Raw genomic sequence first — 15,666 nt, 5'->3', positions numbered from 1 at the left:
GCAGGTGCAGCTGTCACCCTTTTTTAATTCGGTCAACTAAGACATTTTTTTTTAAAAAATATTTTATGCCCTAGAAGAAATTGGTTACCTTCAAAGAAATAGAGCGGTAGGCGTGGAGAAAATAACGATCAAAATTTAGATTTAGAGCTAAATATGAAGAATATTAAATTGGCAGCATAAGATCTTCTAAACTTGACCGTCCCATGTTATACGAGAATCTGGTGTTTTCTTTTTATTTATGCAAGATTTTATATATATTCTATGTATGCTAGAAAGTAGAAAGGTGCATTATTTAATTTTTTTTATTATAAAAGAGGTAGCGTTTTTTGGTGGAGTGATGGGGTGGCCGGTCCGCCAACGCCATTGTCCTATGCGACTGGTGAGGCGTGATTCGTTACGGGAGACTTGAGCGGTGGACAACGGACTGAATGGTCAAACTGGGCTTCTTCTTCTTTTTTTTTATCATTTTCTCAAAGCTCTTTTAACATTATTTTTGTATGCAAAGGAGAATTCTTTGGGCCCCAGACTGCTTATGGACCGGAATCAAATTTCTATAGGTGCTAAAATATTAAGTCCAGCCCCAGCTCAACAAAAAGGCTATCATGTTAAAAATGGTCCGAGCCGTGGTTTATCTGACGTTGGAGGCCCCATCCGAGGCTAGCCTTTGGAGTTTGGACAGGGCCTCGACTAGAGTCTCTATCTTTGTCTTTTTCTTTTTTCTTTTTAAATCCTATGAAAAAACGAAAACCTCAATGCAGCCCTAAAATTATAGTTTTGAAATTTAGTTAGTCAGATCAACCTGGAACCTAATTAATCATGGAATAGAATTGAATTGGGTTTTAAAAAAATAAAAATATTAAAATTATAGTTACAACTTATTGATTTTTTTACTAAAATAATATTATTTTGATTTAAAAAAAAATGATCCAGACAACCTAATTATTATATCAAAACTCGAAACTTGAACTGGACTGATTTAAAAATTATACCTAAAACTATACACTTCTTTCTCATTTACATCCCAAAGCTATAAATTTTATCAATTAAATTCCAAACATTTCCTACATTTCTCAAGCACGTCCTTTTGGTCGGTTTCTTTTAATATCTCATTTATGATGTTTTATACACTAAATGATATTGATTAAAAGAAAGATTTGACAAAAAATTACTGAACTTCGCATTTCTGGTCCATTATGTATACTTATGCACTAAAACGACATTAATTTGAAGAAAAAATGATAAAAATATTTATGAACATTAAAAAAAACTTATTAAGTTTTTTTTTTTTTTGGAAATGTCTGAGATCTAATTATAGATTTTAGACTCATTTGATAATTACCACGTAGATTCTAGATTAAATTGAGTTGTCTCCAAAATCTTAGACATTATCTCGTTATGATCAATTAATCAACATGAACCTCGAAACATGGCTGAACCACCTGTCATGCAAGTTTTTATTCCTAGCCTTTGGAGTTTGGACAGGGCCTCGAGTAGAGTCTCTATCTTCTTCTTTTTTTGCATTTTTTTTTTGTTTTTAAACCCTTGAAAAAACGAAAACCTCAATCTAGTCCTAAAATTATAGTTTTGAAACCACGGAATTTAACTAATTCTGGACTAGAATTAGAATCAAGTTGAATTTAAAAAAAGTTAAAAAAAAGCAAAATTATAGTTATAATCTGTTGATTTTTTACTAAAATAATGTTATTTTGATTTTAAAAATTTAATCCAAATAATTTAGTGACCAAAACTCACATTCCGGACCTTGAATCGGCTAAATTTAAAAACCATGCCTGAAATTATATGCTCCTTTCTTGCATCCCAGACCTGCAAATTTTATCAATTAAATTCCAAATATTTCCCACATTTCTCAAGCATGTCCTTTTGGTCGGTTTCTTTTAATATCTCATTTCTGATGTTTTATACGCTAAATGATATTGATTAAAAGAAAGTTTCGACAAAAAATTACTGAACTTGGAGTTTCTGGTCTATTATATATATTTATGCACTAAAACGACATTAATTTGAAGAAAAAAATGATAAAAATATTTGTGAACGTTAAAAAAACTTGATTAAGATTTTTTTTGGAAATGTCTGAGATCTAATTAGAGATTTTAGACTCATTTGATAATTAGGACGTAGATTCTAGATTAAATTGAGTTGTCACGAAAAAACTTACACATTATCTCATTATCAATTAATCAAAATGAACCTCGAAACGTGGCTGAACCACCTGTCATGCAAGCTTTTATTTTGATCTCTACGGGTTTTGATTCATACAAGTCGTGCTATAATTAATTGCTCTGGTGGCCGTTTACAATCTTGCCATTTATTGGCTTCTATTTCACCTATCAATATTTTTCTTAGTTCTCACACTGTCTACAGCACCACTTTTGTAAAAAGCAAGCTCTTCTTTTTTCCTGGCCAGAGAAAAGCATAATTAATTTTGAAAACTAATTTGTGTGCAAAATTCGCCTGCCTTAATTTAGTTTACCAAGCAAGGTCATCTAGTCAACCTGCAGAAATTTCTTTGTTTAATTAAAAATGGAGTCCGAGCTTTCAGGAAGAATGCCATAGGGAATTGATAGTTTGCTTCGGCTGAAGACAATAATTGAAGGGCCCAGACCGAATTTCTGGGTTATTTATGATGCCAAGTTTCGAACCATGGCTCTGCTTAGACCAGTGCCCTTCGCTTCGCATAATTTGATCGGTTCTTACAGACAAAAAAGTTAGGAGTCCTTCTCTGCTTTGTGAGCTTAGGTCGGCAATCCGAAAGTCATCTCCGACAAAGCGAGGGAAAGGAAAGAGGGGTCGGGCAGCTACAGATAAGAGTGAATGTCCGAGGCCGAGGAATGGCTACCCGGCGAACACGAGGTGCCGATCACTATTCATGGCCAGACAAAAAGGGACAGAGTAACCTCAGGGTTCATTTCATGCCCCCGGAAGGTAAGCCACAGGATCAGGAGCGGGGAGGAGGAGGGAAAAGAAAGAGGAGGAGAGTTTTCCCATTCGATCGATCAATTCAGAGTCCCGAACCGAAGCCCATACTCCGACTAAGAAAAGTGGAAGTTCCTACACGGGGAACATTGACATACGATCTTTCCGGATCAGGGAGCAGAGTATGAACCTGCAGCCAGCATGAAAGAAAGCCACCAAGCAAGATAGGCAGTGATCGAAGTGTTCGGTTCTACAATGTTACTGCAATTAAACTGTTAGGTCCTCCAAGGTTCTATTTTGTAATAAAGCAAGTAAATGACAAGTAAAATACAGTTGAAATTAATGTGACGAGCAACACTTGTCAAGAATATGAAATTAAAGCCTTCCTAGCGTACTTGCTGTAATGTTTATAACACTTTCATCCTTTAAGCAAAGTAGCAAATGAGAGAAAATGGTCAGAAACAATAATGTTACAAAAGTTCGTGAACAGTGATATCCAATCATGGTATTGGATTCCCCCCCTCTTGTAAACAACCCTTGGAGGACCTCAGCTGTCAACCTCTCAAGGGTCATCATCATTTAACTGTTCTGTGAGAGGGGAAATCATAGCATGTGCAACAGGATTTAAACGTACAGTTGATTGTAAGAGGATTTAAATCATTTTATGCATATGTTCTGGTTTTCAAGATGCATAGAACTCAAAACCATCCTTTTTCCTGCCCTTATTTTACTTGGGGAAGAGTACTGGTATTCTTTTAAATCATCTAGTTTAATTGTACAAGAGTAATGCTTGTTTTATCGAGACTACGACTATACTTGCAAGATATAACCGCCATTGAATTTGTGAGATCCGCTAGGACTACCATTTGATTCCATTTATTCGATGAAAGAGATTGTTCTTTCTTATTTCGAAGGTAATAATTCGGGAAAGATTAAATTAGCATTATTCATTGTTGAAACTACGTTTCAGAACTAACGATGTGCTCGGACACGCACCATATTTGAAATGACTTTAATGGTTGCGTGCTCAAGGACTGGCAATGCTTGACCACTGGATCGGTGGAAGAGGGAACAATATTTTGTGCCTAAGGCACAGCAACCAATATCAAGCAGGAAATAAACTTTACTTAATTTTGTTGCAAATCTATTTCTTTGTTTTGGTCAGAGACCGCAAGCAAAATATAGTTAAAAAAACAGTATTTGTGATTTGATTTGGACTTTATTGGGTTTTCAATTTCGGAGGCAGTTGGTTGGTATTATCAAAACAATCTTGGACATGGAGACTCAGAAGGTCATAATTCCGATTTCCCGTAGGCACACACTCGTGCAATCTTGGAGACATAAAATTATAAGAAATGGGCCGTGGTCAGATTAAAGACTCCAAGACAACATTTGAAAATATAACCAGTAAGAGAGCTTACAGACATGGAAAAACATGATTTTCGTTCCTCAACGAAATCGACCTTTTGAGATGGACAGATTTCTCAGTAGTTCAAATGCTCAATAAAATACTTGATGCAAGCTGACATGATTTCGTCTTCCTCTGTGATCAGCTGTTGAGCTAGCTCAACACCCCCTCCAACACCTTCTGATTTATTCACCAGGTGCATGTGTCAGATATTCACGAATGAAATCCTAAGAGTACAGATTTATTGAGGAAATTAACCCTTCCGCACATAGAGTCTCCAAGTATTGAGAACATGAATCTGGGAAGTGCAATTTGTTAATTATATATTTTCCCAATTTCTTTGATTCTAACTTGGAAGTTGGTACTCTTAATTAATTTTAGTTGGGATGAAACGCACCCTCTTTATGTCTAATAGTCAACATAGCTCCCAAAGAAGTCATCGTTCAAAACCAAGTATAGTTATGGTTTGAGGAATTCAAAATCACGGTTCCCTTTGTTTATTATTATTTTTTTTAATGTATTGACGGTGAAATTGGTTTGAATTTCTGATCTTGGGTTAGCTTTAGTTACCATTTCCCAGAAGATACGTGCAATAACACATGTTTCTATAGGTTTTTGAACAAGAGACCTAGCTCCTCCTGTTTTATATATATATAAAACATCAACGAGAAGAAAGTCCTCATACGATTATAATTAATTGTAAGGAAATAAAGAATTGTATATGAAAAACATGCAAGAGTATTATCATTCTTAAGTGTCAACAAGGAGTATTGTTATTATCGTTACTATTATTATTTTGCTAGTATATATCCTGTTATATAATAATTAAGTTAAATATATTTTTTAAAAACACAAAAATAAATAAAAAAAATTACCTTGAATTTGATGCATATCTCTTACGTGTCCAGCTTCTTCGAACCAAACATCTGATAGTGGCTTCTGGAAACGAACACACGTCTCGCCCTGACTTGTAAACACATAAATCCACGAGTGTACAGGTTCAAATCACTTGGAAGAGTAGAACGACAAATTGAAAATGACCCCTTTTATCTTAACAATTAAAATTCTCGAAGAACACTGTACAAATCCTCAAATCCTCGAGCCTAGACAGGCACGTACAGTAGAATTCACTACTATATTCTGGCTTCCTCTTCATCATCATCTTCTGACACAGTGCAAGCCATTGTATAATGATGTGACTTAACATGGTAGCATGCATGGAGTCCTAGATTTGTCAATATGTGTCGCCTCATTAACTTTAAAACACCCCATCTATGCACGTAACGAGAAAAAGTGGTTGATTACACAGTATATCGTACAATATCAAAACCCAACGCCATTCTTTAACGAGTTTGTTGACTGAGCTAAAGAATGCCGCTGGTAAAAGGGCCATTTCAATCCCACAGTCTCTTCAAGTATTTGAATCCACAGAAGTCATTTTATTTTTAAAAAGAAAAAAAAACAAAGTCTAGCGACTTATTCATTTATTAGTGTGTGTATTTTTGAAGAATACAATGAAGTCCTCGAGATTGTATAGTGTGTGTATTACAATGAAGAAGATGTTGAGAGAATGCACTCCAGAGTTTACGAAGTTAAAAACTCTAGAATGAAAAAAAGGGTAGAAGAGGCGGTGGTTTTAAATCTTGGATTAAATATGAGTTTCTTCTTCCGAGATTGAATATAAAACGACTGGATTATTCTTCCACAACGTTTGAACTGTTTATTTATTTATTTATTTAAAAAAAATATCTTACATATACAACGTTTGAACTGTTTATTTATTTATTTTTTTAAAAAAATATCTTACATATAAATACAAAAATATTATCATAAGTTTTATTGTTGCGTAATTAAATGAAAAATAATCTTTTAAAAAAATTATTGAATCTAATAACATAACTCTCTCTACGAGTTTTTCTAGTTGTCTTTTAAAAAAATTATTGAATCTAATAACTCTCTCTACAAGTTTTTCTAGTTAAAATGAATTCAATTTATTATTTTTTTAATGAAATGTTATTATTTTTTGATTTTATTTTTTAATATTAAATTAATTTAAAATTAAGTTTTTTTTATTTTTTTTTTAAGATTATCCTCACAAGATTCACGTTAGTCCAATCAACCCAAGTGAATTAAGTGTTTTCTATCTTAATATATTCAATTCATAGTTGAAATCTATTTTTTTAGAAGACATGGTATGATATATAAATATTTTTTACACTTAATTTTTTTTATTTCGACTAAAATAAGTAGTGTTTATTTTTTTAAAATGGACACAACAAATAACTAATAAAAGTCATTAATTACTATTTTTTCCACCACTCTTAAAATTTTAGGCTTAACCTTGCCTAATGCTTTGTGTTATGAGACTGTATTTTTAATATAAAACCCGGACCATCACAAGGCCTTCCCATGAAAATGGCAAAGCTTAGACGCGTAAACAAACATAAAACACAACCACCAAAGCAAATGGCGAAGAGGAAAAAAAAAAGATTTTAAATAACAACAACAACAGAATGTCACCTCTCTCTTTCTCTCAGAATGCGTGGTGCAATCCGCTCCTGGGAGACAACCATCTGCAGGTCCAATCTCTGACTTTTGTCCGTCCTTTTTCTTCTTTTCTTCCTTTTTTATAGTTATTTCATGCATGCCCATACGTTTCTTCAGTTAACGCAGAGGGTAATTTCTTGACTTTTGTACACCCTTAATTTCTTTTTACTACTGCCTCGTGCTCTTCATGTTCAAAGGTATTCAAGCCCTCGATCCCCCATCTCTCCTGCCCCTACTTGGTGCTATATATAGCAGCACAGTCTATTCTACCAGCCAAAGAGCCAAATCACACTCTCCTTCCTCTTGCTTCTTAATTTCACCATGGCAGACCCTTGCTTCAATCTCATCACTGGATCTTTCAACTTCATGCCTCTTAATCCTCATTACACGGCTTTCACTTCTTACCCAAACAACCACTTGTTCAACACCAAATCATCCATTCCTTTTGCCCAGCCTCAAAAAGAAGCACCTTCCCTTGTAGAATATTTACGCCCTATAAGACAACAAGAAGACCACCTCGAGTCCTCGAGTAGTTCCATGGAAGAGGACAGGAACATGAAAAAGGATGATGAGAACCTCTTTTTTAGTACTGCAGATGGTAATGATAAGCCAGTGTCTGTAGTTCTGCGCATAGGCCTCCCTAACCCTAGTTCTAATCTGCAGAGAGTACTCGGGGTTTCCCCATCTGCAAATGGGCCAGATAAGGAAGATATTAGTGCAGTTTCAGGGTACCCCTTGGAGAAACTAAACAAGGATCAGTATTGGATTCCTACACCTTCCCAGATTCTCATTGGTCCAAGTCAATTTTCATGTCCTCTTTGCTTCAAGACCTTTAACAGATACAACAACTTGCAGGCATGCCATATTTTCTCGAAACATGTCTCATTAAGCTCTTCTTGTTTCTCTTTTACTTTTATCTACTTAATTTTTTCTTGCTTCCTTATCAGCTGGATCTTGGTATTTTGTTTCTCATGATTAATCAACAATAATTATTTAACTTCTTGCAGTAGTAGCATAGTACGTTAGCCTAGTACAGAAGGTCTCTGTCTACCTTAATTTGTTTGTTTGACTTCCATTTTGCATAAACTTCATATATCTTAACTATGTTGAGATCTGTCGTGAATAATTGATTTTTCTTTCAAGTGCCAACTGAGATTTTTTGCGTGATTTGACCTTTCATGAGACGTCCTTGTGCTTCTGTTACTTTGAAGATTAGGCTAAGGTCAGCTACTGCGGTGGTTTAAAGAAAACAAATGCAGTGCTTCAGAGTTCTGAAAAATCTGCAGATAAGGCCTTGCTGAACAGTGAAATTCAGAGTGCTCCGATCCCTTTCATGTCTGTAAGAGTTCACCGAAGATTCAGGTTGTTTTTACTGAAAACCTGGTCAGCTCCCAACCCGAACACTGTGTGTACCTTTAAAGGCACATGCTAATGTCTGTTACAACTAATTCTAGTATTTGTGCAACCCTAAGTTAAGCTTAAAGCCTGGCATGCACAATCTCTCAAGGTTATCTAAATCCTACCAGTCCCTTTGAATATTATGAGGAGGCTGCTAGAGTTTGATCTCCCAACCTTTCATTTTCTTGTAGTGAATCTTGCCTAATTTTTTATATGCATTGTATAACCCAGGACCCAGTACGCATCTCAGATGGATCAAACGTCATGCCCCTCTACCCAGGGCATTCCTTTCGTAGCCATTGATCACAACGCTTGTTTGTTTGTTCTTCTCTCTCTCTTTATATCTAGCTCAGCTGGGTTTTGGTTAATATTGCAGATGCACATGTGGGGACATGGATCTCAGTACAGAAAAGGACCCGACTCTTTAAGAGGAACCCAACCAACAGGAATGCTAAGACTTCGATGTTATTGTTATGCACAAGGTTGCAAACACAATATTGATCATCCAAGAGCAAGACCACTCAAAGATTTTAGGACTCTCCAAACACACTACAAAAGAAAGCATGGAATCAAACCCTTCATGTGTAGAAAATGTGGCAAGTCATTTGCAGTGAAAGGTGACTGGAGAACACATGAAAAGAACTGTGGGAAAATATGGTATTGCATTTGTGGGTCCGATTTTAAGCACAAGAGGTCTCTAAAAGACCACATTAAGGCCTTTGGCCATGGCCATGCAGCTTTTGGCATTGATTGCTTTGAAGAAGAGGATGAACTGGCATCTGAAAGCGAACATGATTGTGAATCCTCTATGTAATCAATAGGATTTAATTTAGGAGAATCCTCCCATGCACCTTTATGACTATATCCTTAGCTTAAACTTTATATTTCTCATGATGGGGGTGCATTAATTTGTCTGGTTGCCCGATTTTTCTCGCTTGCGTATTTCTAGGCATAATTTTAATTAGTTTCCATAACCATGTTAGACCAGGTTGTCAAACTCCACCCACGTACAAGGAAGAAACTAATTAAACCAGTGCAAGTCTTATTTTATATATATATAAGCTATCCTCGTTGCTCTATAGTGCGTGGAGATCTTTCTCAGATGGTCAAATGGAATTAAGCGCATAGTTTTGATAAGTGCTTGCTGGTGCAAGCCTTGTTACTTATATATAAACTAGTTTCGTTACTGGTGTATTGTGCGTAGATTCTTCTTCTTTCGCCTTCAATGGATGTGCTGTAAAGCTTTGATAAGTGCATGCTACGGTATTATTACTGGGATGCTAATTGCTTATTTTGTCTGGGAACAAGCATATTTACGTAATTATTAAACTATTGCAAGCCATTTCTTTATGATAGATTTTGACAGAATACTTTTATTAAAAATAAACAGTACGTAAGACTAGGATTCCTTAAGCTGTTTTCGTGATTCTCGTCTTCTTGATTTTCTTTTATTCCTAGCTAGTCTAGTCATTTCAGGTTGCACAAGTTCTTTTGTTTAGAGCTATCTCTTGACGTGTCCATTTTTTATTATTTAATTCATGTAAATCATGAAACTCTTAAATTTATTAAACAATTGATAGTACTAGCTATGTTTTACATGGATAAAAAAAATAGACGATCACAAAGAAAATTAGCCTTTAGCCAGCTAAATAGCATGCTAATGATTGAAATCAATGGAAAACCTAAGGACTTTTCTAGCTGAAGCTCCTTAAATTTCTCGTATGTAAATAATAATATATTTGAAAATTTTAAATCTCAAGTTATTAGTTTAAATGATAATTTAAATAATATAAAACAAATAACAACAACAATAAATAAACTATTAATAAAAAAATTATATCTAAATTTATTTGGATTATAAAACAATTCAATGTTAATCCAACCGAAGAAAAATAAAATAAAAAGTCAAACTCAAAAAAAAAAATATTAGCTTAAAAAATAAATGAAACTTATCGAAATGTTTTACATTTGGTCTAATTTAAAAAACCTTGCAACTTATTAAATTATGAAACCGAGTTCAAATAAAAAGTTAAAAATGATATAATAAGGGTGAAGTTATTAGAAAACTATTAATAAAAAAACTTGTAAAATAAAAAAATAACAAAAAAAAAAAGAACGAAGCTATCATTTGATAAAAAAAAACTTAACGAGGATGAGATAAAAAAATACATCCTCAACAAGAAAAATTATAATTAAGAGAATTAGTATTAAATTTAAAAGATTAAAAAAATCACAAAAGATAAAATTAAAAATCATCTGAAATACAATATATTATTTATAAATTTAAAAAATGATAGGGAATGAAGCAGGAAAAAATTATTAAGAGCTGATCCAATAAAATCAAACCGAAAAAAAAGTTGAAAAAAATTAAAAAAAATTAAATAAAAAAATTAAAATTAAAAAAATATCAATTTAAAAAAAAACATAAAAAATTAAAAAAATATTAATTAAAAAAAAACATAAGACAAACTTGAAAAAATCTTTTAAACATGATCTAATATCTAAAAGTCGCATGTTATTAAATTTTTATATTGATATTCAATTAACAAGCATTCAAGGGGGATGCAATTTAATAAAAATAATTTAGATAAAATAAATATTAATTAAAAAATAAAAATTAAATTTTAAAAATTAAAAATATCATAAGAGTGAAATGAAAAATATCTACAAAAATATTAACTAATAGTTCAGAGATTTAACACAAATACCCCTCCTCCTGATATTTGAAATGAGTGATGAAATTACTATAACAATACTTTAGGAGAGAGAAAGCAAGAGCCCATTATTGTTGTTTAAGTGACTCGATCCATTAAATAGTCACGGACGTGACTCTTTATCTTTTTTAAATTTCAAGTGATGTATTTATCTTTATTCATTCCGAACAGTATGATACATTAACTTAATACTATATTAATCTTTATATTTATCATATAGAGTTTAGTTATTACATATAAATTCATGACCAAGCAGGTCATGGAGAACTTGGAAAGTATTGTATGGACAGCTACACAAATGATGGATATGCCGCTTTTCTTCTGGGCTACTCTCTTCGTTCTTGCTGTTCGCGTTTTGTAGACTTACTATCGTGGTTCAAATAACTCAATATGGATTTATCTCATCTTTCTCTTCCTGTTAAAAACTCTAACTAAGAGCATAAGGATCAATCGTCAAGAGTATTAAAAAAACTACATACAGTGTTGGTGTCCAACAACAGTCTCTCTAGCTTGAAGAAATTATCTTTGACAAGCTAGCTACTCGAGCTAATATTTAGACCGATCGTACAAGTCCTCTGAGATTAAGAAACTAGTTGTAGAACCAATGTTACAATGCAAGTACTTTTCCTGTAATTTTGATTAGCAAAATGGTTCCCTTGTCGTTGTTACTCGACAAACTTGAAACAGGGACTTGATGATGGAAAGAACTAAGAAATAGAAGGAGAAAAGATGACATGGGCCCATGTTTCCAGATCAAAATTCATGGGCTACTATTATATTCTGGACAATTATCGAAGCTATTGGTGTAATTGGGCTTTATTATAAAGGCTCTAGCTACGAGCCCCATCAATGACCTCTGTCTCTGTGGTGAATTCACCCGCAACATGGCTATGGCATGCTCTCTCCCCCAGACCCTTCACTACAAGCCATCAAATGCGTTAAAAATCAGGTCATCTTCAAAAATTGATGAAACAAGACTAAATATCAATCGAATCCAAGCCATGAAAAGTTGCTTGAGATGCAATACTCTTTATCTTGACAAAGATAACTCCCCAACTGCCTGATCTTTCCATGGCCACACCACGGGTATGTGCCCCACCTCACCTAAATGAAATCCCAGTCTCTCACTCTCTCTTTTTTTTAATGGGAGTTTTATGTTTACAATGTTTTGTGTAGGGGAGAAGGGGTTATACGCTTTGGCTCCACCACACCAGGGTATTGACGGAGAGTGGAGTGACCGCTCTGTAGTGATAGTGTATAAATGGAATGACAAGAATAATAGACCAAATACTGGAAGTGTCAATTGGAAGAAAAGATGGAGTTGCTGTGCTGAGTATGATGAAAATGCTCCACCTTGTAGACGGGGATGTCATGTTTCATATGACGATGGCTTCACTCTGTATTAACCCAAAAATTGTGCTGTTAGCTAAATTCAGAAATCAAGGATACAATTTAGGATGAGGTGGAAATGCAAGCATCGATAAAGTTTGCTTGGGTAATGTCTGATGTTTAGACAAATTAGGCTTGGACATTAAAGTATTTCCTGTGTTTTTCTATTTATCTACACCATGATTAACAGATATCATTTTCTTGGATATTAAGCTCCCTGTCTTGTTTTTTCATTCAAAAGTCATGTGGCTGAACATTTTCTTTTCCTTGTGGACAAATAGAGCAATTTGATTGATTTTTCCTTTTTGTTGTGTTCAGCAGCAACGATTGCTTGCAAGGTGTATTCGGAACTGATATAATATTATCTGAGGATGAATATGCTTTACATTTAAGCTGGAATTCAAAGTCTTCTATTTCAGGATATCCACAATTTAAGCTTTCAGGCTACCCGGTGATCAAAGACACAAAATTCACTGACAATCTGTAAATATGTGTCCTGCTACCTGAGTTAATGATGCTTTACCATTGTCGGAATGCATTTTGATAGAGAATTGCAGCAGAAACCAGAGGTCATGCAAAGGCCAGTAGAGAACGGAGAATTCATGCAATTATGCATGCCTGTCCAGCACAAAAGCTGATGTTGCAGAGTAATGTGTCTCTATCCTTCATTCACACGGCTTAATCTGAATACTAGAAGCAATTGATGAAGAGCTATATATCCATGGTGAATTCCTAAACTATGGTATTGTTAGGGCCAACACTATGAAACAGAACATCATGCAAATGAACCTTTTAACGATCACTTGAGATGGCCAGGTTTATCTTTCATGTTTTCAATCCAACAGCTAATTCTCGTTCTGATTACCAAAATGTTCACTGTCATGATCTCAATGGGCAGCTGTTCATATAAAATTCCCTGCTGTATAAATATTGCAAATAACATATATCATTACATTGCCACAAGTCAGAACATTTTTCACAAGCTTGATTTCCATTTCTTGTTGGTGCTGAGTTCCAAAGGGCACAATTCCAGACATAAATTTATAATCCACTAATAAAGATACATAAATAAGATACAACAAAAGGTTTTATTAAAACAATAAGTCTTTACTTTACATGAAATTCTAAGATCAAACATACTCAAAACAAGCAATTAAGCTTCAGCTTGTATTAAACCAAACCTTTCACCCCCCCTCTAATATTAGACAACAGTCTTAAATGACTGGTGAAGATGCCTCAAAGTCTCTTGATCCTTATTCCATTCAGGTGTTGGTGCATTGACAAAATGAGCATATAGCTTATTGTTAGCACAAGTAACCTTGATCAAGCTATGCTTCCCCACCCCATCAATCTCATAAACATAATACAGTTGTCCATTCCCATCTTTCTCCTCTTCACTCACCACACTATCTGCACCAGATATCAAGTCTTGCAAGTCCACATCAGACAAGGCCAGGTTGTTTAACACAGAATCTTTTGGAGCTAGCTGCCGGAAACCAGAAAGATATGTCAAGTACTCCTTTTCGGTTCTCTTCTTTGGATTGTAGAACTCGCTATCAGTTCCATTAGTACCTTTTTCAACTTTGGAGACTAAACGTTCTTTCCATCCATCAGGGACATCATAGACGTACTCAGCAGAAGCTTTCTTGTCCGAGTTGCCACCATATCCGCCGTAATTGGCGGCACTGGCTGCGGTGCCGTAGTAGATGTGGAATGTTTGTGAAGGGTCTGCCAGGGAAGGGGTGGTTGCAGTTAATATGGTGGTGGCTGCAATGGTGGCAGCTAGTGTTGTAAGGTGTGGCTTGTTGGGCGGGGAAATGGGCAGGTGGGTTTTGGACAGCGATGGGGTTTGTGGTGGTTTTGGGGTGGTGGAGGTGGAGGAGAGGCAGGCTGATGAAGAGAGAATGGTAGCCATGGGATTGGCTAATAGCGGGTAAGGTGCTTTCTTGTGTTTTATCTTGAATTCAGCATTTTTCTTATCCAATCAAGGTATGAGGAGAGAGAAGGTTCATAAGGTGTTGGACCAATGGACACCTGCCAGGTCATGTTAGTTTTGCTTGGATGTTTTTGGATGGAACCCATTTAAGTTTTATCCATTTTATTAGCAATAAAAAATTGAAAAATATGGACACAAGTGGAGATGCAGGGGATCGAACCCTGTACCTCTCGCATGCAAAGCGAGCGCTCTACCATTTGAGCTACATCCCCCACCATGTCGACGGTCTTTAACGTATACATAATTAAATAAACATTCCTTCTTTTTAGTTCAATTTAGCTATTTCCACGGATATTGATCGGGCGTGTTTATTTCACAAAAAAGGTTGACTGAATTGAACAACTGTATTTCTCGTTTCGTGATTTAAGTTACATCAATTATAGTTCATGCTCTGTTATGTCTCGAACGTAATTCAATTCGATGCATGGTAATGGAACCTCAATCCTGCCTTCAGTTCTCTACGTGACAAGTTGTTATGTTTATGTTTCTCGTACATAGATTCTTCTTACAAAATTGGTATTAAATAAAGAATTTATAACTTTTTTTTCTCTAAATTGAATGTGAACATCCCTTGAGGAAAAAATAAAACGTATCTCTGTGAATTTCTCTCGACCGTTACAATGTAAACAAGATCCTTAAAATTAAAGATAAGCTCATAAAAATAAGAAAAGCTTAAAGTGATTCATAATTAAAGCCGCCGCACTCAAGTTTATGACACTATAATTTTTACGTTATAGTCCTAAGTTCAAGTTATTGAATCGAAGACAGGTGAAATTTATCTACCTTAAAGAACATTAACATATTAAGGAGTTTGCAACCAAAACAATTATCAAGCTCCAAATAATCTTTTGATAATAGAGACATGTTATTAATTAAGTTATTGCAAAATAAAAATAAAAAAGGAAATAAATTCTAAGCTTATCCTAAATTCATACTTAAATTTATTTTAAAATGACATTATTTTAGGAAAAAAAAACATAAAAAAGCTACCTGTAACTGTGTCAAATGTGAACGAGATGCACACTTCGACAGGCTGTTCAAAATAGTATTCGGGGGTGTTGATAGCTATACCAACAGTAAAAAAAATTGGCAGCGCAAATTTGTACAGCTGTAGGTTTGTTAAAGGAAAATTGGTAGTGTAGATTATTGACGGACATGGATTGGACGATGGACCATACAAGCCAACAGGAAAACCTGTTAAGGGGATAGGTTGACGAGAACTGGGGTTGTTGTGGAATTTGACGGCGTGGACAGTGGCAATCTGCATGCAGATGCGATTC

The 15,666-nt window shown here is 34.7% G+C and overlaps 2 protein-coding genes, 1 long non-coding RNA gene and 1 other non-coding gene across 4 annotated transcripts; 2 read left to right on the top strand and 2 right to left on the bottom strand.

Moving 5' to 3' along the window:
• Positions 1–7,175: 7,175 nt before the first annotated feature.
• LOC105126299 (zinc finger protein WIP2-like) lies at positions 7,176–9,178 on the top strand. Its single transcript, XM_011027123.1, has 2 exons — positions 7,176–7,744; positions 8,664–9,178. Exons 1-2 carry the CDS (start codon positions 7,211–7,213, stop codon positions 9,099–9,101), a joined length of 972 nt encoding a protein of 323 aa, XP_011025425.1. The 5' UTR covers positions 7,176–7,210; the 3' UTR covers positions 9,102–9,178.
• Positions 9,179–11,731: 2,553 nt separating this feature from the next.
• Positions 11,732–12,623, top strand: LOC105126297 (uncharacterized). Its single transcript, XR_842385.1, has 2 exons — positions 11,732–12,087; positions 12,178–12,623. It is a non-coding gene; the product is annotated as an uncharacterized LOC105126297 (long non-coding RNA).
• Positions 12,624–13,422: 799 nt separating this feature from the next.
• LOC105126298 (thylakoid lumenal 19 kDa protein, chloroplastic-like) lies at positions 13,423–14,358 on the bottom strand. Its single transcript, XM_011027121.1, has one exon. It carries the CDS (start codon positions 14,303–14,305, stop codon positions 13,592–13,594), a length of 714 nt encoding a protein of 237 aa, XP_011025423.1. The 5' UTR covers positions 14,306–14,358; the 3' UTR covers positions 13,423–13,591.
• A 167-nt stretch (positions 14,359–14,525) lies between these two features.
• On the bottom strand, positions 14,526–14,598 carry TRNAA-UGC (transfer RNA alanine (anticodon UGC)). The gene has a single exon. It is a non-coding gene; the product is annotated as a tRNA-Ala (tRNA).
• Positions 14,599–15,666: the final 1,068 nt, after the last annotated feature.

This window comes from Populus euphratica, unplaced genomic scaffold (assembly GCF_000495115.2).
Source record: "Populus euphratica unplaced genomic scaffold, PopEup_1.0 scaffold78.1, whole genome shotgun sequence".
In the NCBI taxonomy this organism is placed as follows: domain Eukaryota; kingdom Viridiplantae; phylum Streptophyta; class Magnoliopsida; order Malpighiales; family Salicaceae; genus Populus; species Populus euphratica.
Note: the sequence above shows the minus strand (reverse complement) of the source record. Positions and strands in the feature narration are given on the sequence as shown.

Excerpts from the sequence above, each read along its gene's own strand:
- LOC105126299 (XM_011027123.1), top strand. The coding sequence starts at position 7,211 with ATGGCAGACCCTTGCTTCAATCTCATCACTGGATCTTTCAACTTCATG. Across the intron at positions 7,745-8,663 it reads ACAGATACAACAACTTGCAG|ATGCACATGTGGGGACATGG; the intron begins GCATGCCATATT and ends TTAATATTGCAG.
- LOC105126298 (XM_011027121.1), bottom strand. The coding sequence starts at position 14,305 with ATGGCTACCATTCTCTCTTCATCAGCCTGCCTCTCCTCCACCTCCACC.